We start from the raw sequence: 27,200 nt of genomic DNA, 5'->3' as shown, positions 1-27,200 counted from the left end.
GGCATAGGACACGCGTGGACCTAGTCCCGGCTCCTGCGCTTGGCACGGCCTGGGCAAGGCCCCCTAACTTCTCTGGGCCTCGGTTTCTTTACCTGCAAAGGAGCTAAGGAGACGCCCTTGCAGCAGGTGGAGAGGCCCAGGGAGGTGAGGACTGCCCGCTGGGAGAAAGGAGCGGAGATTTTCCTGCTTCTCCCATCACTTCCTTCCGCCCTGGGTTGGGAGCCATTCCTCCCTCCCCACCACCCCAAAAACTAGGCCCACTGCTGCTGCCCCCCGGCCTGGGGTGGCCCCGGTCTGCCCATGGTCCAGGGCCGGGGTGTGGGTGGGAGATGCAATGGGGTGCAGGCTGCTATTGCTCAGAGTGATAAGGGCAGGCAGGAATTGGGAGAGCCCGTGGGGGGTACGCCTGCCTTGCCCACCCCCAGAGATTCAGGGGGGCTCTGAGGTTGTAGGGAGCAAGGGCTGGGGCACCAGCTCCAACCACGGCCACTTCCCCAGCCTTCCTGCCGCACTGCTCCCAGGAGCCCAGGCGGCACTGGCCACCTGCCAGCCCTGAGTGGAAATGTACCAGCGAAAAGGACCCTGCTGGGGACCCTGGGGAGGGGTCCATCCCCTCCCTGCAGCACTCCCTCCCCTCCACTCCCCCTTCTTGGTCACCCCACACTCAAGTTCAAGCTCTGCCTGCAGAGGGGCAGGGGCATGTTGGAAAGGTCTACAGAGGGCTGGGGTGGAGGTTGCATCTGCGGCCTCCAAGGCAACAAGTGGACTCTGGAATGTCGGGGTGCGGTCGCTGGGAGACCCTAGCTGGGGAGGACGTGCGCGTGTCCTCTGTGAGTATGTGGGGTTTCTAAGTGTCGTGGTGTGAGTCTTTGCATGGGTGTGGGTGTGGAGGTGTTTGAGGCGCCTATCTGTGTGCGTGACGTGTGTGCGCGACGAGTGTGTGGTGTGCGCATGGGGCGCGTCTCCGGGGGCCTGTCTGCGGCTGTCCCGGTGTGTCCCTGCGTTTCTGCTGGCAGTGGCGGGAGGGGAGGCTCGGGGCTGCCGCTCAAGGTCCTCTTGACACACAATCCATGTTTATCGAGGAGGGAAAGAGAGAGCGGAGGGAGGAGAGCAGAACGGAGAGAGGGAAGGAAGAAATGGAGTGCTGGGGCGGGGGCGAGGGGGGCGATGCGAGCGGAAGGTAGGCCGGCGAGGCGGGCGGGTGGGGAGCGGGGAGCGGAGGGGTCCCCGAGAAACCGGGCTGCAGGACCCCGCGTGGCCGCCCGCCGGGTCCCCATCCCCAGTCCACCGGCAGGTCCCCGCCGGGAGGCTGCTGTCTGGCCGCCCCGCTTTGGGAGCCCCGACGCCGCAGGGCCGCCCCCCGCCCCCTTCCCCGCCCCTGTGCGCTGCACGCGGGACTCAATCTTCAGTGCTCGTGGCTGACGTCGCAGTTGCAAGCGTAGCAGTTTTTTGGTTGAACAACGAAAAGCGAAAAAGAGAAGTTGGGGGTTGGGGAGCCTCCCCTCCCCGCCCCGCGGTCCGGCAGCGAACTCGGGCAGGTGGAAGGAGGCGGCGCGGCGCGGCGCCGGGGCCGGAGACGCGAGCTCCGCGCGAGGGGAAAAGTTTCCGACCCTTTAGCAAGAGGCTGAGAAGTTTCGGCCGCGCCGGGCGGCGCCAAAGCCAGGCCAACACTGCCCCCGCGTGGGCGCGGCGCGGCGCTGCAGCCGGTGGCCGGTTTGGGGTCCGCCGCGGCTCTGCGGGGGAAACTGAGGCTCGGAGAGGGCCAGGTGGGCTGTGTAAGGCCACGAGGAAAAGGTGCAGTAGAATCAGGCCTCCTTCGGGACCCGCAGGTCTCCAGGAAATAGAAGTACTGGGGGGGGGAGTGGGGGAGGGTTGAAAGTCCAGAAAGTGGGGATGGAGGGGATAGGTCATCCCAGGGATCGAAATCCCACTACACTCCCCAGTGAAGGGGAATGGTAGCACTGCTCCATCTCATCCCCACAGGGTTGGTAGGTCCGTGGCCTTTTCCGGAGCCAGGGCCCTCCTTCGAAACAGTTCTCCCCCATCCGCAACCCGTCCTGGCCCTAAAATCCCCACGGCCGGTCCAACCCAAATCCCAGCCTTTCCGATTCAGCACTGCGTCTGGGTGTGGATTCCGTGGCTGTTTCTTCACTGGCCAGGAGGTGGCGATAAAGACCTCGATCCCGGCCTTGGCGAGGGGTTGGAGCCCAAAGCGCTGCTTCCAGGAGAGAGGGGAGGGGCCAAACTTTGCCCAGCACTTGGAACGCAGGTGTGTGTCAGGGCCAAACCTGGCGGACAGGCAAATGGGGGTGGCACTGCTGGGTCAGTGCAGCGGTCAGAAAAGCTCCAGGCAGTTCCTGCCACCTTGTCTTGCGCCACCTCCTGTGTGACTCTGAACACTGCCCCCCTAAGTGGGAGAGAAATATCTGACCCCTGCCCACCCAGATGCTTGCCCTCCAGGGACCAGATGAGACCCTGGCCTGGGGAACAGAGAAGACAAATGTTTGTCCCTTTGGCCACGGTCTGGATGTCCTCACCCCACAGGGGAGTTCCGCAAGCAGCCTTTGGTTCCCTTCAGAGATGGAGGCTGGGCTGGGAGAGGTTGGGGCGGGTGCCTGTTTCAGGTGTGGGCTGATCTAGGCTGACAGAGGCTTGGTCCCAGGTTTGAGGTGTGTGGCAGGGTCTCGCACCTCCCAGAAGAGGGGCTCACTTGGAACAAGCCTGACCCCTGAAGATGCCTGGCCCCCCCGCATCTTCATGCCAGCTGTGACTCCGCCCCCGCCCTCCCCCTGGCCCAGGACCCCCAGAGACCAGCAACCAGGAGAGGTTTGTACGGTGAGACCTGAGAGCAGACACCAGCCACCGGGGATGTGCGTTTATTTGTGGGTCAGGGAAGGCCTCTCCTCACCCCACACCCGTGTCCACACCTGGGCTTGGGCACCAGCAGCCATTCACCTCTGAGCGCGACGTGATATTGACGGCAGGAGGAGCGGGTGCCCCTTAGGGCAGCCTCGTTTCAGGACAGTGTATGCAACACCAAGCTGGGCAGGAAGGACTCCTAGGGCAAGGAGGAGGACCAGCTGGGCGTTTTGTGGGCCTCTGGGCAGGAGATGGGGTTCCCTGGGCCCAGGGGGATTCTACACCACAGCCCGAGGGGACAGACACTGTGGTCAGAGCCCCATTTTACGGATGCGGAAACTGACACGAAAAAGACCCCACCGATCGAAAGTTAGGAGCTTGTGATCTGAACCCAGGCAGCCTGGCCTGAGAGCCCACCCCTTAGCGGAGCACATACGGGGGTTTTACCCAGAGCCCTGGCCACCCCACTGGGCACCAACCCCCACCAGGCAGGGAGGCTCCAGGTGGCTGGCTGCCAACAGTTGCTCACTAGCTTCTGGCTCCAGGAACAGGACGATTTGCCCACCTGCTCCAGAAAGCTTTTGAGGTGCCCCTGCTGCCTCTGGGTGGTGGGCCTGGGAATGAACGGCAGGCTGCTGTTCATAGAGTTGTCCTCAGAGGGGTGGCCTTTGGCTCCAGGGTGGACCTAAGGGGGACAGGAGCCCATGAACTGTGTGGACCCTGAGTGCCACCCCCGGCTGGCGGAGCCCTCAAGGGCCCAGACCACAGCTGGACAGGGAGGTTTACAGGATGAGGAGATGCAGGAATCCCGTCCCCTTCCACAAAGCCTCGCAGGCCAGAGAAGTCCCAGCCGAATGAGTTGGCCATGGTGTCCTCCTTGGCCCTGGGATACAGGGCTTTGGGCAAACTCTCCAGCCATCTCCCGACACTCCCGAACACCTCCTCCGATGCCGCCGACCCGCTAGCTGTCCTGTTCTCGAGGATGCCCTGCCGGACTGGAGGAGGGAGAGCACGGGTGAGATCTCTATCCAGGCGGGGCACCTATACCCCCCTCTCTCCTCCTCCTCCCTCTGGCAGGCAAGATCTGGCAGAGTCCTGTCTCCATGGCAACCCAAGGCTCCCAGTACCTTCTGGCTGCCTCCAGGGAAGGCTCTGGTTTTAAAACTATCCTGCATGACTGTTTCTGCCTCTATTACCGAAGCTGGGCCCCCTACCACCCCACACACTCCCACTCCTGCTTCAGCCCCAAATGGGCCCCATTTCCCACAGTGGGAAGGGCAGTCGTCCCACCGTGTAAATCCAAAGAGACGATGCTGAGAATCCTTTGGGGACGGAGAGTGTTTCCTGTCCCACAGCTGCCCCTCCGGCTGGTCAGGAACCCCGAATTCCTCAGGATGGAAAGGGCTGGGAAGCAGCCGCTGAGCCCCACTCTGGCGTTCTGGGGTTATGACCACAGCCCAGTGGCTGACCAGGAAGTGTCTCCCATGCCAGCCAACTGACACCCCCAAGCAACTTTCTCTGGGTGCTCCCTTTCCTTGGATTCCCAGGGGTGGCCAGGGGGCACTCTGGCTTCTCTTTTCAGCTGCTGTGTCATCTGCCCTCAGGGCCTTGGCTGTCCCATCGCACAACCGGAAGTTGGGCAGAATTGCAGCTTCCACCTCCAACTTCCTGTGAGCCTGAGGGGGATGGGTCGGGTTCCTTCTGAATCAGCCAAGGTCCTGGATTGTGAGGGCTTTGCCCCCAGCGAGGCTTTGGGGCAGCCGTTCCCTGAAAGCGCACACGGTCGGTGCTTAATAAACAGATGAGGCCGTTGGACTGCTGGATCCCGAGAAGAGAAGGGGCTGGGCGGATGGGGAAAAAAGGCCTTAGGAAAGATCACACCAGAGCAAGGACGCGTATTCTTCCCGCCTCTTGACACCCACTTCAGAAAACACTGGAAACTGTGCCAACATGAGCAAAGCTCTGCCTGGTTCGAACCTGGGCCTGGTGGTTGGTTCCTAGCTTCTTTGCTGGACCAGGCAGTGCCAGCCTTCCGTGGAGGGGTGACCTTCTAGAACTTTCTGGGCACCTCCCAAGCCAGGCCTCTGAGGTCTGCCTTCAGGGATATGGGAAAAAGATGCTTCGGGTGCCTTTGTTCCTACCTTCTCCAGCCCCTGGAGGCCATGTGCGGGGTCTGCAGGTTGAGGTTGTGGGTTCCAAGGTGGGCAGATACAGCGTGTGGGACCCCTTGGCAGTGAGAAATCCTTCCGTGGTGGCCAGGCCGGGACAGCCACTGTTTCCTGGGCTACAGCTGCAGCCTTGGGACACCTCTGCTGGACCTCAGACCCTCTACTTGGTCCTTGAAGGTCACCCTAACAGCCTCCGGAGAGGCCAGTTCAAGGGCCTCCTCCACAGGATCAATGGCCTCTGGGGCTTTTTGGCCGGCCCCTAACTCCCAGGACCCGGGGCCACAGCCTCTGCTCTTCAAGTTTCAGGCTGGAACTTTCTGGAGCCCTGCAGCTCCCCTTCCTGTCTGCTCACCTGCACAGCTGCGTTCCCAGTAGCGGAGTGCTGTGTCCCGTAGCGTCTCATCCGCAAGCCGCAGGCGGAAAGGGCAACACCACCTGTGGTGCCCTGAGGAGTTGTGGGTGAGCATGGCCTTGAGCTTGGGGGCCTGTGTAGCATGGGGCCTGGTGAGTGAGATGAGAAGGGTAGGGGAGGACCAGGGCCTGAGCCCCCAGCCCCCCATGCCACCCAGACAACACACATCCACCAGGCCGGAGCTCCCTGTGGGATCCTGACAATCACAGCTGGCCTTTCCTGAGCGCTTCCTGCCCTTCAGGCAATGGCTCAAGCATGTAACAGGAATCAGCCCACCAAACCCACACAACTCTGTGAAACACGATTATTATTCCCATTTTACAGATGAGGAAACTGAGGCACAGAGGGTTTTTGGGTTTTTCTTTTTTGCAACTTGCCCGAGATCGCACAGCTGGTTAGGGGTGGAGCCGAGATCTGAATTCTGGTTCCAGAGCCGGCTTTCCTATATATCAAGCAATTCAGCAGAGACAAGAAAGATATGAACCCCGGAGTCAGGCAGTCCTGGGTTTCAATTCTGACTCTGTTGAGCCTGAGTTTCTTCGTCTGTAAAACGGGGATTATTGTTGTGCCCACCGTATAGGGTTGTGAAGAGATGATAGGGACTGAAAAGCACGTCCCCCGCACCACCACCCCTGCCAGGGTCTGCAGGGCGGAGGGTGAGCATCTCTAACTGAGAACGGTTCTTACAATCGTCAATTTCAATTATGCCCCTTCCCAGTCCTGTGACATGGGGCAGACTGCCCTCAAGTCTCCACTTTACAGTTTTCCTCTTTAAATTATGTACTATGTATTGTAGACACGATAATAGCATCCTTATAAGAGTCTGGTGAGTATCAAATAACTTACGTGAGGCATCTGGTACAGGGCCTGGCAAGGGGCCTGTGCTCAATAAAGGGGACCGGTTATGGTTACATTTATTCATTTCAGCCTCCAGAGCAAGGCTGCAGGAGGGCTTGCTTGATCCATCCACAGCTCCGTTATTCAGAAATGCCACGTTTGACCTTACGTACGATGCTTATTGATATATCTGACTCCATTTATCTGACCACGTCTTTATGTCCGTTTGGGCACAGAGGGGACGCTTTTCATAAGCCCATTGAAGAGCCAGGCATCCAGGAGATGGCCAAGACAGTGTCGGCTACAGGCACTGGGACCTAGTTATGCAACAGCTGTCTGCTTATCCATGTCTGCTTGGTGCTGGCCTCAGGACCAGCCAAAGGCTTGCCCCAGCTGTGCCCACTGGTCTGAAATCTCAGCTTCTCCTCTCAAATGCTGCTGGAGCGTGTTCTAATGCACCCAGCTGTCCCCAGCAGGGCCTACTAGGGAAGCCCACACACCTTAAGGTGCTCGAGAATTAGCTCCTGAATGTGAAACACCGTGAAGGTATCCATCCCTGTTGTTGCTTACATTCGAGATAATGAGTTCCATACTCTTATTTATTATGGTTTGTGAGAAGTAGTGTGTTTATTTGGTCTGATTGATTTAAAGTTCCTGGGTTGGCAAATGTGTTTCATTTCTGGCACTTACTCTGATCCACTGGTGATGTCTGCCTGGAGCACTGTGTCAGGAAGGGTTCTGAGGCTCAGTGGGGGAAAAGTGCTGTGATCAGTTAGTACTGTCTGCCATGGGTCCAGGATGAGAAGGAATGGCATGTCTAGTGTATTTCCTCTCCGTGGTCTTTAAACTCATGGGCAATGCTCTTCACCTTTCATCCATGTTTAAGCCTGTTTAAGCAGGAGGAATTATTTCTGCATTCTTTTCCCCCTCCATTAGAGCTACAGCATCCAGGCCCAGTTACGCTCTAGTGACCAGGCTCTTCCGACCCCCATCCCTTATTTTACTTCCCCCGATATTTGACATATAGTAAAAGCTAATAAAGATTAGAGGAAAAGGGCTTCCCTGGTGGCGCAGTGGTTGTGAGTCCGTCTGCCGATGCAGGGGACGTGGGTTCGTGTCCCGGTCCGGGAAGATCCCACGTGCCGCGGAGCGGCTGGGCCCGTGAGCCATGGCCGCTGAGGCTGTGCGTCCGGAGCCTGTGCTCCGCAACGGGAGAGGCCACAACAGTGAGAGGTCTGCGTACTGCCAAAAGGATGGAAGACTGGGTAGCTGGGTAGGTGGGTGGACACATAGATGAATTAATGAAAAGGTCTTTTTTTTTGATCGCATCGCATGGCTTGCAGGATCTTAGTTCCTGGACCAGGGACTGAACCTGGGCCACAGCAGTGAAAGCGCCAAGTCCTAACCGCTGGACCGCCAGGGAATCCCCGGAAATGTCTTAATACAAGGATTGGATCTTAGGAGGATGGGCATGTGTATGGATGCATGGGTGGATGAATGATTATGCAGATGAGTGTGTAGACTTGTACACGGCTTCAAGACTAAAGATGGATAGCATCCTGGATTTGCAAGTGGATGGAAGGACTGGTAGATGATCGATCACTGGATTCATGGGTAGATGGATAGAATTGTGGGAATTTGGGAATAGTTGGCTGGCTGGCTGGATACGTGAGTTAATGGATCAACAGAAGACCTGATTCATGGGTGGATGGATGGATGGAGAGATTCATGAATAGGTTGTAAAAGACCTGGTTCACAGATACGATGTATGCAAGGGTGGATGGGTGAATGGGAGAATGAATATATGAATGGATTCATCGATGAATTATGAAGGTGTTGGTAGAAGACCTGATTAATGGGTGGATGGATTCAGAGATGTTGATGGATGATCCTTGAACAGGTTGGGAGAAGACCTGATTCATGGATGAACACACAGATGGATGAATAGGTGGACAGATGGAAACATGCATGGGTGAAAGGCAGAAGAAAGAAAGGAAGGAAGGAAATGCTTTCTCCCCACTCCCCTACCCCATCCTCCCATAATGCACTGATTGGTCTTCTTGACCCCTGGTGAATTGTCAGTGATCTCTCCTGAAGGGCCCCGGGCAGGTATCTGATGGAGAAAAATCTTCTTAAAACTATTCTTTTTTTTTTTTTTTTTTTTTTTGTGGTACACGGGCTTCTCACTGCTGTGGCCTCTCCCATTGCGGAGCACAGGCTCCGGACGTGCAGGCTCAGCAGCCGTGGCTCACGGGCCCAGCCGCTCCGCGGCACGAACCCGTGTCCTCTGCATCGGCAGGCGGACTCTCAACCACTGCACCACCAGGGAAGCCCTTAAGACTATTCTTGAAGTACACTGACTGGCCCCTTGAAGACAAATAGGCCACACCTGGCATGAGTGATCAGGGTCCCCCGTCGTCAGAGCATTGGTGGCAACCCTGTCCCCGCCAGCAGGTCACTGACATTTACCCCAGGCCTGGGAGGAAGGAGCAGCGGGGACACTGAGGAGGACTTCCAGAGTGTTCTGACACACCCCTTTGATGTTGTGATGCTGAGGATGCTGGGAGCCAGGAGGAGGTGGAAATAGTTATGAGCCTTCTCTTGGGGACAATCCTTACCAGGCTCTTCCTGCTTGCATGGCCTTGGGCCTCAGTTTACTCATCTGTACAATAGGGGCAGTGGTAGACCCGCCCTCGGGGGGTGGTTGCCATCGCCAGGACTCTGCCAGGCATACTCTGCTAACATTGCCATTATTCTATGCCAGGTGGTGGGACACCCACCGGAAATGACTCAGCCCCCCCGTGGGGGCCGTAGGGGCCTCACTCCGTCGGTGGTTGTGGCTGCTCCGCAGACTCAGCCCTGAGCTGGCGCAGGAACTGCCGGGACCGCCCGGGGAGGAACTCTCCTAGGAGGTCGCCCAAAGAGTCGGGGTTTTCCCTGGCCGAGCCCCTGCGGGGGTCCTCGCACTGTCCAGGCCCGGGGCGCCGGTTCCCGGCGCTCGCCGGCCAAGAGCATGGACGGCAGCAGCAGCGACCCCAGCCCTGTCCGGTTCCGCGCCGCCCGCAGAGCCACGGTGTGCAGGACGGCGCGACCGGGGGCGAGGACTCACATGCGGGGCCTCCCACCACTCGGAGCCGCCCTCCGAAGCCCTGGAGCCCCCGGAGGCCCCCGCGCCAGACGCTGCTCGGAGCTCGGGCAGCAGCAGCCTCGGCAGCAGCGGGTCTCTCCGTCTGCGATCGCCACCGCCGGGGAGCCCCTCGGGCGCCACCTGCTGGCCACAGGAGCTGGGCCGACGCCGGGCCATGTGTGGCCCTGCGCTCAGCTCAGGGCATCCTCAAGCCAGTGGGGGCGGTGCCGCGTGAAGTGGAGAGGAAGGCGTAGCCCAGCCTCCAGGCCATAGCGCCCCGAGCGGGGCAGCGTAGTTCGGGGCTACTACCACTGACCCGCCAGACAGTAAGGTGGCTTCAGGCTAGAGCGTCCCGATCCTCTGTTTCCTCACCTGAAAAACGGTGACGGTGGGAGTACCCACTTTTTGAGTTACTGTGACGTTGAAATGAGCGAGCCCATGTAAATGGCTTAGAATAATGACAGGCACGTTGTACGTGCTCAGCGAAGCCTAGCTGCTGCTGTTATTATATTTTAAAATTATTATTTAGGGTTTAGTCTCAGTGCCACTACTTATTAGCTGTACCCTTGGGCAAGCCAATTAATTAACTGCTCTCAGTGCCCTCATCTGCAGAATGGGGTTAACCCAGCGCCTGCTCCTTTGTGAGAATGAAACAGCGCCACACGGTAGAGAGCACTTAGCATCTGGAGTGTTCAACGTGCTGTTTCTGTTATTAGCGCTGAGGTGGGAATTGGGAAACCTGGAACCAGCTTGAAAGGGTGACCTGCCCTGCAGCTGACCATTCCTTCTGGAGCCCCAGAGTCCCTTGGGTGGGAGCTTAGTGAAAATACAGATGCCCCAGACTCCGATTCAGAGGTCTGGGGTGGGGCAAGACACATATTTTTAACAAACTCCCCCTTTGGGAGACAGAGCCCAAGCCCCGCCCCCCATTTCTGACACTGGCGTCTCAGAGCCTGCTTCCTCCCTACCACACCCCGCTCCCAGATTGTTGTCAGCTCTCAGCTGGTTTCTAGTGTCACACTCACCCTAGTGGGGCTTTGGGGCTGGGCCGGAGACGGTCCCCTGAAGTTAGAGCCCCCTACCAGGCGGGCTGCTCCTTGGAAGAGCCCGTCTTCCCGGCTTGGATCCTCTGCTGGCCCCTCCCTGCTGCCTCCACGGCCTCTTCAGGGTCATCATGATCCACCCCTGACCCAAGGCGAAGTGGGCACTGAGGCTGGGGGGCAGAGGGTGGGGCCGTTGTGCTCAGGATGCCAAGGCTGCAGTCACAAGGGAGCGTGGGACTCCTGGCCAGAGCAGCCAGGCCCAAGCCAGGGATGGAGGGCCCTGGGTTCAGCTACCTTCTCTGGATCTGGGAGGCTCAGGTAGGTCATGTTTGGGCTGGGTGGCTTTGGAGGTGGAACTTCCACTAGAAGCCTGGGTAGTAAGAATGCGGTGGGCCTGGAAACTACGAGGAACCAGTTGTGAGTCCATGCTCTGTTCCTGCTTGCCGTGTGGTGCTGGATAAATCTCTCCTTTCTCAGGGCTCCACGGTCAAATGGACTGTTGGGCTCCACCTGTGACTCTTGGCTGGGAGGGGGCAGGGAAAAAGCTTGTATTGTAAAACTTGAGTGGGGGACGAGTGTAGTTTGGACCAGTAATTTCACTGGCCTGGTAGGATTTTACAATTTGAAAATGAAAAAAATGACTTTGGAATCCAAATTACAAGATGTCTGCCTGAAGGAGGCATCCCAGACAATGTAATATATTTCCGCAAACACTCCTCAACCAGGGATGGAAGGGCATACCTCCTTGGGTAGACAGAATATTGAGTGGGGAAGGTGAGAAATTTTTATATTTATTCTAAGGGTATGTGAGTTTTTAAAAAATGGATGAGGAACACCAGACTACCTAGATGATTTCTAAGGAGGCCTCCAGCCCTTACATGCTGCAAACATTTATTGAGCATCTACTATGTGCGAGGCTTGGGAATTCAGAGATGCAAGAGGCTTTGAGTTTAGTGGACTGGCCAGACCTGGAAAGGCCTTGGAGTCCAGGCGTAGGGAAGGGAGTTTGTCTTCCATTGACAGGAAAAAAAGGTAGGGGTGGATTTTTAGGCACCCCTAAAAAAGCTAGGCTCAGAGCTGCTCCTCAAAGATTATAGAAACCTCCAGGTTGAGATTGCCCAAGATTTATCCCCTTGCCATAGAGACATGGAAAATGAAGCTTGGGAGAGGAGCCCAGGCCAGGGGAACCAAGTCTGACCTGCAGTGCCCTAGCATATGGACAGATTTGGGGGACTCAAAAGCAGGTGGGGCTTTTCAGGGCAGCCCCCCCCCCATAGCTTTCACTTCATTAGAGCAAACACACTTTAAGCCCCTCCTTTGTGCAACGCCCAGAGGAAGGCACTGTAAATCTAAGCCAGGATGTCAGTTTAGGAAAAAGGAACTTATGATGAATATTATGACATAGATGAATAATGTGATGAATATTATGAATCAGCTTCTATTTACTGAGCGCTGGCTCCAAGCACAGGGCTGAAGGCTTGACGCATAATATCCCACAGATTTAACCCTCAGAGCATTCCATCTATCTGGCAGAAGTGGAGACTGAGGCTTGGAAAGGTTCACAAGGTCTACCTACCTGCAAACCCTCATTTCCATCAAGGCTGCTTCAGGGACCCCTCCAGAATTTCTGTGTATGGGAGGAGCCTAGGGGAGGGCAACCTTTTGGGAACAGAAATTTCATGGATTTGCTCTGCTTATTTGGAGTGGCAGCCCCTTGGCACTGTCAAGGGTATTTTTCTTCCTTTTTTTTTCTTTTTGATCTGTATATTTTAAGATGTTAATTGTTATGGGTGGGATTAAGGCTTGCATAAGGCTTCCCCTCCCCTTTTTACCCGTGGAAATTCCACAGAACGCTCGTAAAAGTCCAGCCTTGCCGCCTCCAAATGAGCTAGTGCACAAGCTGGAGGCGGGACAGGGTCGCCGCTGCGACTTTTTAGAGCTGGGAAGCTCTTCCCGGGACGGTACTCGAGTTAGGTCCGGAGGCCACGGGGCGGGGCGAGCCGATCGCGGGGCGGAGCCCGATGCGGCCCCGCCCCCGGGAGCCCGGAAGTGACGTAAGCGGACAAAGGCGGCGCGCGCCGCGAGGTGTCGCGTCTGGTAGATGTTAGGCGGAGCTGCTCGGGGGCCGGTGGGGTCTTCGCCGTTGCCGCCGCCTCCGCCCTCCCTTCCTCTTCCCCGTCCTCTTCTCCTGGGTCCTAGGAGCCCCCGCGTGGGGTGAGTAGCGCGAGGCGGAGCGGGGGACGGCGGCCGCCGGGAGAGGGGAGGCCCCGGCCCCCAACAGCCTCGGCGCCCTGAGGCCCCGGCTCCTCACGTGACCCGGGCGCGAGCCGGCAGGGCCCCACGTGCGCGCTCTTGGAGGTCAGCCGGCAGGCCGGCCGGCCCTGGGCCCCAGGTGGGGTGGGAGGAGGACGGCCGAGGCCCCCCAAGCCTGATCAGGGCACTCCCCCACGTCGGTCCCCGCCGCAGCAAGTTCCTTTCCCTCTCTAAGCCTCAGTTTCCCCTGTGAGAAACGGGTAAGGAGAGCACCCACTAGGAGGGTGGGTGTGAGGATTCAGTAAAACGCTCAGATCAGAGTCGGGCAGTGCCCGGTTACATAGGCGTTGCTATCATATTTCACCTTGGACCCGACCCCAGTTAGGGGTCAACATAGGTGCCGCTCAAAAGACAGCCCGCCGCGAGGAGCCCTTGGAGCCAAGGTCAGCCTGTTGGCAGAGAGGCTGCCATATCAGAAGGCCCAGCCTTTGCTGCCTATCAACTGTGTGATCTCTCTCTGGACAGTGGTTTCTCTGTACAATAAGGGATAGAACCAGCTGGTGTCAGAGGCCTTGCGGGTGGGGCTGGGCAGTATTGCACATGGTCTGGATGTCTGGAATCTGCTGCCCAGTGAGATGGGATGAACCCCTGGGAGAACTAGGGCCTTGACCCGGTAAGAAGTCTGGATTCCGTCCTTATTCTATTCCTGGTTTTCTGTGTGTATCACTCCATGAGTGGAATGGCTTTTCTCTCCGTGAACTAGGGACTGTGGGAGGGTTGAAGTACATGTAGGATGCTTTGGTGGAGACGAGAAGCCGTAGAATCACAAAGATAGAGTCACCAAACCTAGCAGGGTTTGCGTGCTTCCATGGATGGGAAGCTCACTCCCCTCTGCGGATTGGCAGAGCTGAGTCACTGAAATGACCACCCAGCCGTAACAGTAATAATCCCTTAGGTTTGGCCAACACTCTGGTTTATAGGGCCTTTCAGCACACTTTCTCATTAGAGCTTCACACTTGGCAGAGAATTGATGAGAATCTCATTTGACAGGGATTTTGAGATTAATGCATGCCCAGCAGTGTATGGATCACTTTATGCTTTTATATCCACGTTTAATCATCACAGCCTTCCTATAAAATCAATGTTGCTGTTCCCATTTTATAGATAAAGACACTTAACTGAGGTTGTGTCTTATCTGAGCTTGCACGGCTAGTGAGAAGCAGAGCCCGGATTCAGACCTGGTTCATTCGACTCCATCAGAGCCTTTGTTTTTAAATCCCGCCCCCCCCCCTTTTTTTGGTCTTCTTTACTCCCTCCCTCCCTCCCTTTCTTTTTCATAGAGCACCCTGCCATTCTCAGAAGTCCAACGGCTGTCCACACAGAGCCAGGGAGAACAGGCCCTGTCCACGAGGCTGTGGGAAGGAAGAGGTAACATCAGGCAGGCTCTTGCCTCCCGATGCTTCCAGGCTTTTCCTTCGAGACTGGTAAATGAGGAGGATGAGATGAGCCTGCAGAGCCTGATGGTGACAGTTCCAACACCATTCTCTTCCAGGGATCCTGGGAGAAGAGTAATAGCTGGGGCGGCTGGCTGGGGTGGCCCTAAACACCTTGGAGGGGCCTGGGGAGGTGGCTAGATGATCATGAAGGATTCACAGACACATCCCACTTGCTGGGGAGCGGAAGTTCCCTATGAGCGAAGGGTCTCACTCCCCCTCCAAGCTATAGCCCAGAGCACACGAAGCCAGACTGCCCAGGCCCCTCCCCTGTCCCGGCAGCCCCTCCCCTGTCCCGGCAGCCCCTCCCCTGTCCCGGCAGCCCCTCCCCTGTCCCGGCAGCCGTCTCGCTGTGATCCTTCTCGCTGTGATCCGGCAGAGTGCAGGAGGATTTCCTGCGGTTTGACTGACAGCCCCGCAGCTCCCTCTGACTCCTAGGCACCTCCTGCCCACCTCAGTCTGGACGCCGGGAGGCAAAGTGTAGACAGAGCCCCAGAAGTCACGTTTACTAATGAATCTAAGCTGTTAGAACAAATGTCAAAGTTATACTTGCCATTTCCCGGCCTAGATGTGCCTCCCCTGGCTTGTTCCTAGAATCTACCCGTAAGTGGAATTCTTGTAAGTTGGATTATTTGAGGGACCTTGACATTTAAAGGAATCATGTAAGGCTTTTGGTAAAGCAAAAAATTGTATCGTCAGTAAAGGGCTTCAGTGATACCGGGTTTGGATGATTTGATTTTTGTCTGTAGGATTTTCTTAAAAGTGCAGAATGACTAGCCGCACAGAGGTCCTTCTACGGTTCATTCAGCAGCCAGTTAGTAAACACCCACCTCGTAGCAGATGTTAGGCTAACGGTGTATGACGTAGCGTCCCTGGGCCTCGGAAGCTTGCCTCCTGGGCGGGAAGGCAGACAGACAGGCAGGCAGAGAGAGTAGAGCCAGGGAAGCGTCCGGCCCCGGATTCATTCTTTTCCTCTGATCGGAAGGGAACTTTGTTGAAGGCCTGTGAGCCACGTGAGACGCAAGAGAAATGCAGCGATACATCTGCTTTCTAAGGAGTTCCCAGTCCAGTGGGGAGATAGACACAAATACAAAACCAGAAGTTTGTGTGAGGGGGGCAGGGCCGAGCTCACTGAGCTCGTCCGAGTTGGGAGCACTGCTGTGTGGCCGGCTTTGGTGCTGTGCCTCCCGGGTGACGGCGGAGGGGCTGGGACAGAGGCGCTGTGGTGCCTGTCGGCGGGGGCTGGCGAGCCCACTTGGCCTTTCAGACCGCATCCACGTAAGCAGCCCCCAAACCCAGTAAAGTTACGCGGTAACATTCACGCTGGTGGCTCCCTTTCCTGTCATTTCTCAGGGGGCTACGGGGACAGTTACTGTGCCACGGCCGGTGTTCTTGGGGACCGGCAACTCGCCACATGCTTTTGCTTGTCACGTTCCTCGAGGCTGGAACAAGAGTTCATTCTCACAAGCAGCGTGCCACTTCCGCCTTGTGGGCTGGGGGTAGTAGCTTCAGGGGCTGAGACACGGGTGTGGGACATTGCCGTGAGCCAGGGGTGGGGGGCAGTATGTAGAACTGAGGCCCCCCAGCCCGTTACCCCAAAGGGCTCCTGGGGGTCGGTGCCGTAACTGGAACGGCCCTCATTGGAGTCCCAAGCCCTGTACCTGAACAGGGAAGGGAGGGGATCCGCCTGAGAGCTGATTCAGGACCCTGGAGAGGGGGTGGAGCAGGGCCCTCTGGGGGCACGGGGGGGGAGGGGTCTCCGGAGGGTGGGAACAGTGGCAAAGTCCAGGTCTAAGGGTGACCCTGGTCGGGCATGTGGGTGCTGTCGGCTCCCTCCTGGTCCTCAGAAGGCCAGCGCGTGACCCTTGTTCCTGGGGAATATGCCCGGGTCCACAGAAGGAGCCGGGTCTGGGGACGGGGAGGAGGCCCCCTTCCCATCTGTTCCCGGCAGCCGCGCCAGGCCCTCCCCTGGTGCCCCCATCGGCTGGCTGGCGTCTCCAGAAAGGGCTGGCCGTGGCACAAGTGGAGTTGCATCAGGGAGCAGCTTTTCTGAGTTGTTTGGCTGGGGTGGGCCTGCTGCTTCTGGAAGGTTCCTTGTCTTCCAGGACAAGCTCAGAGTACAGGTGTACGTTGGAGGCTAACTACAGACGTGGCGGTGAAAATCTTCAGCGTTTCTCATGTTTGTCCCCCTCCTCTGCTCCTTCTAGTCTCTAAGTCAGGCGTCGAAGGCCCGTGCTGGCCCTCAGGGTGCTGTTCTGTTACTTCTCTTGAAGCTCTTAAAGCACTTCTCGGTCTTACGGGGTTTTCAGCTGTCTTTGAGGACCGTAGCGGGAGGTCAGTGACTTAACTACAGCCCCGTGGAGTACTGTAAAGGGGGCGGAGTGAGCCCCCGGGAGCTCAGACGTGCACAGCTTTCCTGGGGGACTGGGGAGCTTTCACCCCTGCACTGAGGGACTCCTGTGGCTCGGTGCCGGGACGCAGTGGTGAAAAGGCAAAGGTCCTACCTCGGGGGCGTCCATTCTAGTGGAGGCCAGACGCTCAGTCAACAGTGTCATTTCAGCTAGAAATACGTACTCTGAAGGCAGCAGCCACGGGGACTGGGTAAGCGTGTTGGGGGAAGGCGCCTTAGACTGGTCAGGGAAGGCCTCTTTGAGGTGACACGTACGTGAAACCCTGTGTTGAAAATCAGCTGCCCACGTGGGAAGGCCCAGGGCTCGGCAAACGCACGGGCCCCTTGACCTTGGGTAGGATGCCACCGTGTCCATCGGCTCCCGCCTCTACACGGGGCTCCTGGGGCGCCTGGGTCGCGGTGAGTCGTGAGGGTCCAGTGGCCAGCGAAGAGTGCTCAATGCGTGTGGGCAGAGGATGGGTGGCTGCTGCCCCCGTTCTGTCTCCTGGCACGGCCCTGCCGTTCCTGCACCGTCGCCACTCAGCCCCCGCAGGCTGGGTCCCCGCACACCCCTGCCCTTCAGAAGCTCAGCTGATCAGTTTCCCGTTGTTGACAGGCTGCACTCAGGGCGCTGTACTCCAGGCCCCGTCTGCCAGGTCGGGCTCACCTCCCACACTCTTTTCTCTGTCCACTGCAGCCAGCCCGGCCGTCTCCAGCCCTCTGTGGGGCACGCGTGCCATGCCGCCTCTGCTCTGTCCCTGTCCCCTTCCAGAGCATTCCTTGTCCTCCGGGCCGGCCTTGTCTTGGCTGCTGCCCCGCCTGCCATTCGGAAGGGACTCCTCTATCCCTCAAGTGTCCGTAGCGCTTTCTGGCTCAACGAGAGTCCTCGTTTCCGCCTCATGCTCTCATTGGTTCCTTTCTTCCCCGTCTCCCCTGCTGTAAGCCTCTGGGTGTTGAACTTTATCTGGACAAGCCTCACAGCAGCTGGAGCAGCCCGCGCGCGGTGAGCGCCTGTAGATGAGCGCAGTGCCTCGGGAGAGGGTTGACCCTCCACCCCCACGTGGTGTGGCCCAGCCGGTCGAATGTGGCGCGCTCGTGGGCCTCTGCTCTGCCGTCGGGGGCTGGCCGTCTGCTTTCACTCTCCCCCTCAGCCGACGCGGCTGCCGACGCAGCCTTCCAGAAGCGCGAATCCCAGGCCACTCCCTGCTCAACCTAGAGCAGTTCCAGCTCGCTGCTCTTTGGTGTGAAGTCTGAACTAGTAAACATGACCCCTGGGACCCCGAGTTTCCCATTGGAAGGACGGCGCACTCCGGGCTTCCCGGAGCAGTCGTCTTGGTTGCTGAGCGAACGCGTCCTCGTCCTTGGTGTTCGCTGGTGTGTCGATTCTCCTGACACCTGTGCTCTGCCAGCACCTTGCACCTCTCCGCAGCCCTCACACGTGCGTGATCGTGTGTATCCGCCTGGCCGTCTCCCTGTTCACAGACAGCACCTGGCACAGAGTCAGGCTCATGGGTAACCATGGACTGGACCCCGCAGTGAGCTTGTTTCTGTGCTCGCAACAGAGAGAGGGAGGCGTGGGGCTCCTCGGGCCCTGCTGGGATCAGCCGGAACGTCCGCTGTAGGAGGCTTGGGTTCCTTGCTTTGTTTTCCTTTCTCTTAAGTGTAGATCGGGGTTCTCTGTACTCTGGGTTCAGAAGCCAGAGTCAGGTGTCATGTAGGGTAAGGAAGGAACTAGAAGCCAGGACTCTGGGTGTCCTGCTCTGACATGAATATAGCTTTGCAAAATGACTTGAATGCAAGAGACGGGAGGCAATGCCCTCTAATGGGTGGAAGCGGGCTGGGGCACACTGGCCACTCCTCTGCTTCAGGCAGGATCGTGTGACCAGCAGAAGCATGCGGGGAGCCCAGGGCCCTCAACCTGGCTGCTTCCCTCCTTTTTTTATTCAGGGGACACCGCTGCCGAGTCTGGTGCCTGAGCAAAGACGTGGCTGGTGACAGCATGACGAGCGAGGTGATCGAGGACGAGAAACAGTTCTATTCCAAGGCCAAGACGTACTGGAAGGAGGTCCCGGCCACCGTGGACGGCATGCTCGGGGGGTATGGCCACATCTCCAGCATCGACATCAGCAGCTCCCGGAAGTTCCTGCAGAGGTTTCTGAGGGTAGGCAGGGCTGCTGTGCTCTCCAGGAGGAGAGGCTGTGGCGCTGGTGGCACTGCCCGCTCTGCGTGGGGCGCCACCTTCCCCCTCGCCACCACAGGGTCACCCGTCGGGTCCACGACCCAGGCCTTGAAGAGCGGGTGGAGCGGGGTGACTCACGGGCTTTGCCCCAAGGTCACCCGACAGGAGGCGGCTGTTACACCGGGGCCTTTCGGTGCCGGAACGGAGCCGTCTTCTCACAAACCGTTCTGTTTTTCCAGAGGCAAAACCTTTGCTCTCCTGCCGTGTTTACAAGCATCTGGGCTGTGAGTGTTGGCCGTTCAGCCAACACAGGCTTCTAGTTCCTCGCCCTGCCACCCTCCTCTGTTCCAGGCTGGCATCGCCGTGGCCGGAGCCTCCCTGCCTGTCCCTCGGCAAACACCGAGGCTGCCGCTTGCCCCCTGCTCCGCCCACGTTCCGTCTTCCCAGATTTTGTGCCCTCTTCCATCCTTTCACTGCTTGAATTCTTTATTTTCTCTCTGCTGCCGTCCTTTTAATGGGGTCTCAGGAGTGACAGGAGATGAATGCATCTATTTGAGTGAACACCTTTAAGTGGAGGTTGGCTTTCAGGTTAGAAACATGTGGCCCAGAAGAAGGCTGTGCTGTGCTTACGCCCACCACTGGCCCCACCGGTGCCAGCCGCCGGCCTGTGCCCAGTCCTGATCCGGGTAGTTCCAGGGCCTCATGAGGAAAGGCCCCTTCGCAGTGACAGGGTCCCTCTGGCTCTCTAACCCTTCCTTAGTCAGTGCCTTCTCTGCTTTTTCAGGAAGGCCCAAACAAGACGGGAACCTCGTATGCCCTGGACTGCGGAGCCGGCATCGGAAGGATCACCAAGAGGCTGCTCTTGCCTCTCTTTGGAGTGGTGGACATGGTGGACGTGACGGAGGACTTCCTGGTCAAGGCTAAGAGCTACCTGGGTGAGGAAGGCAAGAGAGTGAGGAACTTCTTCTGCTGCGGCCTCCAGGACTTCAGCCCGGAGCCTCACTCTTATGACGTCATCTGGATCCAGTGGGTGATAGGTGAGCACGCCACGCCCCTGCTCCTCCTGCCTGCACGTCTCCCACCGCAGGGGCCGGGCTTCCCGAGGCCTTGGGAGCCGAGGGCTTCCTCGAATCCTGCCTGCACTCCCCAGGACCCCACCCAGAAGGCTCATTTGCTTCCATGTTTTGTTTCAACTCCATACCTGCTGTGACCCACTTGGGGACAGATGTTTTTGTTGAAAAGTTTTAATTACCAATAACTTACTGCATTCAAAGAATGTGGAAATGAGCTTTCGTAAAGAAGGGGTTTTCAGTAAGAGGAAAAGTTGAAGCCCTGGCTGCCCCTCTGCTGTTCGCGGTGAGCGAGCCGTTTTACCATCCGGTCCTGCACCCCCCTGGCCTGACGGCATACCGACCTCGCAGCAGGCCACCTCCTCCAGGCGGGCGGCCAGGCCTGCCGGGGACACACTGGATTCGCCCTGTATTCTGTGGCCCTCAGAAGCCTGTTCGGGTTGTAACGTCGGGGGGACCCGTTCGGTGCACCCTGCCGATCCAGGCCTAGGAGGGGCGGGTGGAGCGTAGGCGTTTGGGCACAGCCTGGACGTCACCCCGTCGGGGTGAAATGCCAGCAGCACACTTTGTGACTGCCCTTGGGTAGGTGACTTCTGAGCCCGTTTCCTCTTAAAATGAGGCTTGGTAAACCCCTCTGGGCTGTTGAAAGCCAGCGGCCCTGTGCGTTCAGCACCGAGTAAGTGCTCAGCAAGTGGACACGCAGTGGCGTGGAGGGGCTGGCATCCTTCCCTCGTGACGGCCTCTGCCTCCCCCAGGCCACCTGACTGATCAGCACCTGGCCGAGTTCCTGCGGCGCTGCAGGCGGGGACTTCGCCCCAACGGCATCATCGTCATCAAAGACAACATGGCCCAGGAGGGCGTGATCCTGGACGATGTGGACAGCAGCGTGTGCCGGGACCTCGACGTGGTCCACGGGATCGTCCGCAGCGCGGGCCTCAGCCTCCTGGCCCAAGAGCGGCAGGAGAACCTTCCGGATGAGATCTACCACGTCTACAGCTTAGCCCTGAGATGAGCGGGGCTGGCAGGAGAGAGGGACCAGTGTGTGGGGGAGGGGACTGGCGGCCGCGTGAGGTCCACGAGCTCAGCCTCGACGGTTCGGGAGTGTCGAGCGGGGCCGCCAAATATACCTGTCTGCCGTCCACTCACTACACAGACTCTTATTAAAAAGGCATAAGGGGACCCAGTCGGGAGGGGTGCTGCTGCATGGGGCAGTGAGGCCGGAGCGAGAGGCGGCCCCTGGGCCCCCGGTGCCCACCTCGTGGGAATCCGGCGATCCCATCAGAAGTGAGATTCCCTGCTCTCTAGTAACACCACCCGGCCTTCCTGCCACAGGCCTGGCTGGCTTAGGAGGAAGAGAGTAACCATTAAAGTGGTTGCTGAGGACTTTATACCTCCAGAGGGGAGGGGAGCGGAGCTGGGCTGGTGGAGCCCGCGGCTCTCAGCACCCTCCTGCCTGCGTTGAGCCTACGTGGTGCCTGCCGAGTCATGCAGTTGATGGGATGTCCATGCTCCGAGTGCTATTTGGAGATGGGGCCCTGGTGTCCTTAACGTGATTGTCACAACAGCCTGCAGGGAGGGGAGAGGTCTGGAGCTTCCCTCTGGGCTGTGCCTTGTGGCTCCTTCTTAGGGGGCATTTTCAGTCAAAAATAAAAGGGTGAACCCCTATACTGGAAAGGCCTTCGCCAGTCTGGAGTGGTGCTTTTCTTTACTGGGACAACAGTGTCGTGCTGCTTGAAAACTGCTCTCCTAAGCCGGGCACCTCCTCATGCCTGCCACCTCTGCTTCCGGCTGCCGTGGATCCTTTACCCTGAACTCGGGAAAGGGCGGGGCCAAAATGTTATACAAGGACCTTTAAGGCCAAGAGAAATCAGTTTAATTTTATAATGTATCATTTGGTTGTCTCAGCTCATCTCCCAGGCATTTACACAATTCACAGTGACCACCTTGTGTGACTTGCAGACAGCCTGGTGAGGGCTCAGCACAGGGCGGAGGTTGGCTTTCAGTCTCGGTGGCTTTCTCCGTCAGATGAACCCTCACAAAGCGGGACATTTTGGAAAGACAGCCCCTGGTCATGCATGATTGCTTTTTAGAAGGCATGGTCCCCAAAACCCCAGGTTTGGCACAAACAGAGCTGCCACCAGAGCAGAGCCCTGCACCTTGGTGGGCGACCTGGGCCCAGAGCTGCAGTGGCCGCAGGAGTCAGCTCAGCTTTCTCCCTGCCTGCCCAAAAGCACTTGCTTTCTGACAGACTCTGGAGTGAAGAGGTGCGTGTGAAGGGTCTCAGCTGGGCTGCATCCCACGGGCCCCTCCCGCCTGCTCCGGCCTCGGCCGCATCGCCGCGCAGGACAGGCCAGCTTCCTGCAGCCTGCAGCAGGGCCCGGTCTCGGAGCTACCCTGCTTCTCTAAATGCCTGGTGCTTCCCTCAGATTAAGAGGATACGAACGTGTCCCAAATCTAAAACCCTGTCCCTTGTTCCACTGTGGGGTGAGACTTGGGGGTGCTGCCAGAGGGAAGTGGGGGCCATCTCCCTGGAAGACAGAAGCCTTTCCCCACTGCAGTGCTTGCAGCTGCCGGGTTCCACCTGGCTTTCTCTGTCCTCAATAAGGATCCAGTCTCGCCTCCAACACGCACCTTCTGACAGACGGGACTGAAGGTCCTCCCCTAAGGCCGCCACAGGTACTTAAATCCACCAACAGGTTGAGCTGCCCAGACCCTGTTCCCTGCAGTCGGAGCTGTCAGATGTCGTCTTCGACGGTGCCACTGTGCTCACTGAGGAGATACCACTTGAGCCTGTCGGGCAGAGGTAGGGCCTTGACCTTCGCGTCCACAGGCCACGGCTGAAGGTAGAGCCGGATGTAAACGCGACACAGGTGCTTGAGGGGTGGGGGGTAGCTCTCCAGCTGCCTCAAGGAGAAGTGAAGGGACTGGATCTTGTCTGCCAGGCTGCCCACGGGATGGATGTCGAAGTTTTCAGGCAGCTGGAGTTTGTGGGAATTAGTCACCATGAGATCCAGGACGGTCTCAGCTTTGCGCAGCAGGTCCACGTGACTCTCGTCCTCCGCGCAGCCCGGGTGGGAGCAGAGCCTCTCGAAGATGATGTGGAAGCCGGACCAGCAGGACGCGCCGTGGAGGGAACAGTTATAGGCGGCCCCGGACTCCAGCAGGAAGCGCAGGAGAGGGAAGTGCAGCTTAAAGCTCTTGAGGCAGATGTGCGTGAGGGACTCGTGGGCCGGGCACTCGCTGGGGTCTGCGCCGTGGGCCAGCAGCAGCCGCGTTACTTGGAAGCAGAAGCGGTTGATCAACTGGGCCTCCTCTTTGTCGCCTCCCACCGTCTCGCCCAGCAGGAAGATGATGCAGGTGAACACGGTGTCCCCGTCTTTGGTGGTAGCCTTGACATCCGCCCCTAGAAGGACCCGGAGGGAGAAGAGGCGGTGGGAGGGGCCGTAAACCCTGGCGAAGCAGTGCTTCGTGCTCCAGGGGGCAGCGTGGAGGGGCAAGGCTCACCTCCCTGCAGCAGGAGCCGGATGCTCTCGGTGTTGTGGACCTGCACGCCGTCGCTGCTGGCCAGAGCGTGGAGCAGGGCAGTCTTCCCTAGGGAGCGAGAGTGAGCGGCGGGGAGCGCGAGGCCGGGGGGCCGGGGGGCCGGGGTCAGGCCAACCCCAGAGGTACAAGGGAAACACAGACCCTCGGGATCAGAAAACGACTGACCTCTCTCAGCTAGGGCTGAGGGTGACAGGTTTCTTTTCTTTGAGTCTTATTTTATTTTTTACTTTTTGAATTTATTTATTTTTTATATAGCACGTTCCCACTAGCTATCTGTTTTACACGTGGCAGTGTAGACATGTCAGTCCCAACCTCCCAGTACATCCCACCCCAGCCTCCCCGCCGCCTTCCCCCCTTGGTGTCCATACGCTTGTTCTCTACATCTGTGTCTCTATTTCTGCCTGGAGGATGACAGGTTTCTGGCCATTCTCTCTCCACTCACACAAAAATGGGAACAGAAGGGCCAGGGGAAGTAGGACTTTTCTAGACCCTGAGATGCTACCTGAGACCCAGGCTGGGTCTCTCCCAACTGGGAGCCCCGTCCCTCAGAAGCTGAGCGCACAGGTACCCCATTTCCTCCTACAGGTGCCCTCACGGGCCCGATGATGCACTGCCTCTCAAGCCTCGGTGAGTCAGCAAAACGCACCAGTGTGCACCCAGCCGTGCTGTGCCATCAGAGGGGCTGCCTCCAGCCTGCCTGCCAAGCCATCACCCTGGGTTACCCTGGGCAACCTCACAAGGCAATTCGGCCCAGGCCCACACTGCTTCTCTACAGGAGGCACCCACCATGCTTGTCGGCCGCGTTGACATCTGCTCCAAGGTCCAGGAGGCGCTGCAGGCAGGGCAGGCGCTCCGGCTCCTCGCTGGCCAGGTCCAAGGGGCTGCTCTCGTGGATCTGAGTCAGGAAAGCGCAGCCATGTCGGCCCGGGGGCCTGTGAGCTGCTCAGGGCCCCGACCACATCCCCCCTTCAGAGCAGGCCGGACCCGGCTCTTACCCGGTCCCTGCGGTTAATGTCGGCCCCGTGGCGCACCAGCAGCTCCACCATGTCAGGCTGGTTTCGCAGGACGGCGATGTGCAGGGCCGTGTAGTAGGTGACCGGGTCTGAGGGCACAGACACAGCTTCCGTCAGTCCTGCCGGTCAGCACGTTCTCGCAGGGTCCCAGGAGCAGCCTGGGAGCGCAGCCCCGGTGCTCCGACCTGAGGGCTCCCAGCGCCACGAGGGGTCAGGACACAGCTGTCCTCGTCAGACAGCGCATGGAGTCAGGCCTAGGTTGGGGTCCTGGGGGTGTTCTAATTAACGGACATGGCACTTAATCTGGGTTTTTGTTCCTTCTGTTAAATGGGACCTAAACAGGGCTGCTGGAAGGAATGCCCAGAACGACAGCTCCTCAAGTCTTGCAATAAAAGGCAAATTCTCAAAGCTGGGTCTCCCAGTGGCTGACTTCAGAATGCCTCCCCCACCTCTCTCAGCTCCTTGACAGCCCAGAAGCCTCTGAGCCTGTCCTCAGAGGGGGAGGGGAGACACGCCTGGCCACATCCTGTGTCAGCACAACACCCCGCAGTGGGCCACAAGTCAGCCCTGCATGTCTCCCGGCCGACTCTGCCTGCCCTCCCCGGGTGGAAGCGGAGAGGGAAGGAAGACGGCTCCATCACCGTCCCCCGGCACACAAGCCAGAAGCCAACACCGTCCTGCTGTCATTTATGCCCAGTGTGTCTTATCTGCTTTCCCCTCTCCCTGTGGCAGGAACAAGAATGCAAGGTGGCTCAGAACAAGTGGCAGAAAATTACATTCCCTGAGCTCTGGGCACAGCGCCAGCAGCCACATTTTCCCATTGACGGAAGCAGGGATTCAGCCGGGAGCTGGGGCAACGTTTGCTAAAGCAATCACATGGTAGAAGCAGTGACAAACTCGCTCTTGATCAGAGGTGGTTAAGGGCCATCTGAAAGCCCGCAGGGGGATGGGAGGCCACCCAATGTGGGTTTTCTTAGTCATCACCCATGACATAAATGAGGGAAGAATCTCCCAAGAGAACAGTAAAAGCAGAGCCTGAAGGCTTGGCCACCCACCCAAAGCAGGGCCACACTTAAGCCACCTACCCAGCCCGGCCCCTCTGGGCTCCAGCTGACCTTCGAAGTTGAGGTTGGCCCCATTCCGCAGGAGAACGTCGGCTGCACGCGTCAGCCCCAGCTCGGCCATCTTCAGCAGGGCGTTGCTCACACCTTCCTGGTAAAATGGAGAGTGGGCTTTTCTCTCCAGCAGCTCGGTGAGAGCAAGGATCCGGCTCTCCTCGCTGGCGACATAACTGGGCCTGGGGCAAGAGAAAGGGAGACCAGCTGAGGGTGCGGACAGCAGTGGGACCAGCTGGCTGGGTACCCCGTGGGCGGGTGGCCTATAGTCTCCTGCTATCACACACAGGCAGGGCCCTGCCTCCGTGGGGCTGCAAGTCTCTTCAGAAAAGGTCAGTGGTAGAGAGGGCCAAGCTGGATCTGCTCACTGGAGCAGACTCCTCGGGTTTGCTGAGAAAGGACTGGGGCTGTCTTCAGCCTCCCTCCAAGCGGCCCAGAGAATCTAGCCCCTGGCTTGGGTACAAAGGCTCATACACCTGGGCTGTTGGCACTGAAGGGAACTCTTGTGGCCAAGATCAGACACTGACAACCCCCCACCGCAGACAGTGACTGTCTCTGAGCTGCAGAGGATGCCAGCCCAGCCCAGGCAACCCCACAGCCAGGGCAGTCAGCAGATCTCCTCCCTCGCTCACACCCAGAGACATTTGGTGTTCCGAAGGCTGAGTGCACACAAAGTCCCAACCCACCTACCTCCCTGGCCAATTCCAACCGATAACCCAAACGCACACCTGATGCCCCTTTCCTCTGCTCTTTTCTCTGTTCCACCTAATACACTATTTACTTAAGTTTACTTATGACTGTCGGTCTCTCTCCTCTGGAACACAAGCATCATGAAGGCTGGGGGTTTAGCTCACTGACGTCTCCCTGAACGATGCGCCTTCTAACACCGTTCCCACCGGTTCACGGATAGACCCGCGCCTGTGCAAACTCGGCTATGGAAAGCGCATTTCACACTGCTCACAGATTCCACCCTGCTCCTCTGCAACTCCAGGTGGAGGGTGGAGGGCACAGGACAGGGCCCTGAGGCGGAGGCCCTATCGACACCCCACCCTCCGGCCCTGCCTGCTCTAGCTGGGAGCCCTCACCACCGCCGTCTCAGTCTTATCTGTCAGGCGGGGTCACCGCCCGCCTCGCCCCGCCATGTTTGTAGTGACAATGAAAGGGATGCAGCTGCATGTCGGAGGCGGGAAGGGAGCGAGTTACCCGTCCAGGGGCTCCTGCCGCTCGGGGTCCTGGATCCCCAAAGAGCCCAGAATCGCATCCACTAGTGGCTGGTACTCGAAGATAATCCTCCGGAAGCCGTGCAGGAACGGCATTGCGGCGGCCGCACCTTCCGCCGAGGCCGAGACGCCGACGCCGACTGGGCACGTTCCGGGGGCCGCGGTCTCGGCCAGGTTTGGCCACGGCTGGTCCAGTCCCCTCGCCGGCCCACTGCACCGCCCAACCAGCTGCTCCGCGCCGGAAGTAACTCTGGAACTTCCGGCCCGCTCCGGCCCGGGAAAGAGAGCGGGGGGAGACAGCGCCCTCTGCGGGCTGGGAAGACCGCGGCGCGACTGGGCGCGCCAGCTGGGGGCGGGGGGGGCTGGCCCTGAGGGACTGGAGGGCGCGGACGTGCAGCCCAACCGGATACCAGCCTTTGGAGGGCCCGTCCCTTCCCTGCCCGGCCCGGCTCCGCCCTGCGATCCCGCCCGCGGCCGCT

The 27,200-nt window shown here is 58.6% G+C and overlaps 3 protein-coding genes across 19 annotated transcripts; 1 reads left to right on the top strand and 2 right to left on the bottom strand.

Moving 5' to 3' along the window:
- The first annotated feature begins 531 nt into the window (after nucleotides 1-531).
- Nucleotides 532-21,508, top strand: NTMT1 (N-terminal Xaa-Pro-Lys N-methyltransferase 1). 15 transcript variants are annotated; one of them, XM_067040537.1, is made up of 6 exons: nucleotides 12,525-12,660; nucleotides 13,225-13,372; nucleotides 14,040-14,127; nucleotides 18,529-18,742; nucleotides 19,545-19,797; nucleotides 20,586-21,508. In XM_067040537.1, the coding sequence occupies exons 4-6, from the start codon at nucleotides 18,581-18,583 to the stop codon at nucleotides 20,840-20,842; spliced, it is 672 nt and encodes a 223-aa protein (XP_066896638.1). In that variant the 5' UTR covers nucleotides 12,525-12,660; nucleotides 13,225-13,372; nucleotides 14,040-14,127; nucleotides 18,529-18,580; the 3' UTR covers nucleotides 20,843-21,508. The 15 variants fall into 15 exon arrangements, with proteins under 15 accessions (XP_066896642.1, XP_066896641.1, XP_066896646.1 ...); XM_067040538.1 differs by lacking the exon at nucleotides 12,525-12,660 and adding an exon at nucleotides 12,801-12,959 and having other exon boundaries at nucleotides 13,081-13,372; XM_067040545.1 differs by lacking the exons at nucleotides 12,525-12,660; nucleotides 13,225-13,372 and adding an exon at nucleotides 10,418-10,764 and having other exon boundaries at nucleotides 18,529-18,678.
- C8H9orf50 (chromosome 8 C9orf50 homolog) lies at nucleotides 2,895-9,580 on the bottom strand. Its single transcript, XM_067040149.1, is given in 9 exon segments — nucleotides 2,895-3,058; nucleotides 3,425-3,531; nucleotides 3,687-3,854; nucleotides 5,380-5,528; nucleotides 8,746-8,836; nucleotides 8,945-8,997; nucleotides 9,100-9,264; nucleotides 9,266-9,352; nucleotides 9,354-9,580. Coding segments are annotated over 9 exon segments (1,089 nt in total). The 3' UTR covers nucleotides 2,895-3,016.
- Nucleotides 21,509-21,680: 172 nt separating the features above from the next.
- ASB6 (ankyrin repeat and SOCS box containing 6) lies at nucleotides 21,681-26,967 on the bottom strand. 3 transcript variants are annotated; one of them, XM_059072002.2, is made up of 6 exons: nucleotides 26,705-26,967; nucleotides 25,472-25,683; nucleotides 24,369-24,475; nucleotides 24,160-24,268; nucleotides 23,335-23,421; nucleotides 21,681-23,233 (listed from the first exon to the last, which is right to left on the bottom strand). In XM_059072002.2, exons 1-6 carry the CDS (start codon nucleotides 26,815-26,817, stop codon nucleotides 22,566-22,568), a joined length of 1,296 nt encoding a protein of 431 aa, XP_058927985.1. In that variant the 5' UTR covers nucleotides 26,818-26,967; the 3' UTR covers nucleotides 21,681-22,565. The 3 variants fall into 3 exon arrangements, with proteins under 3 accessions (XP_058927985.1, XP_058927986.1, XP_066896636.1); XM_059072003.2 differs by having other exon boundaries at nucleotides 25,502-25,683; XM_067040535.1 differs by lacking the exon at nucleotides 24,160-24,268 and having other exon boundaries at nucleotides 25,502-25,683; nucleotides 26,705-26,961.
- Between the last annotated feature and the right edge of the window lie 233 nt (nucleotides 26,968-27,200).

This window comes from Kogia breviceps, chromosome 8, assembly GCF_026419965.1.
Source record: "Kogia breviceps isolate mKogBre1 chromosome 8, mKogBre1 haplotype 1, whole genome shotgun sequence".
NCBI lineage: Eukaryota > Metazoa > Chordata > Mammalia > Artiodactyla > Physeteridae > Kogia > Kogia breviceps.
The sequence above is the reverse complement of the archived record's forward strand: the minus strand, read 5'-3'. Positions and strand labels throughout refer to the sequence as shown.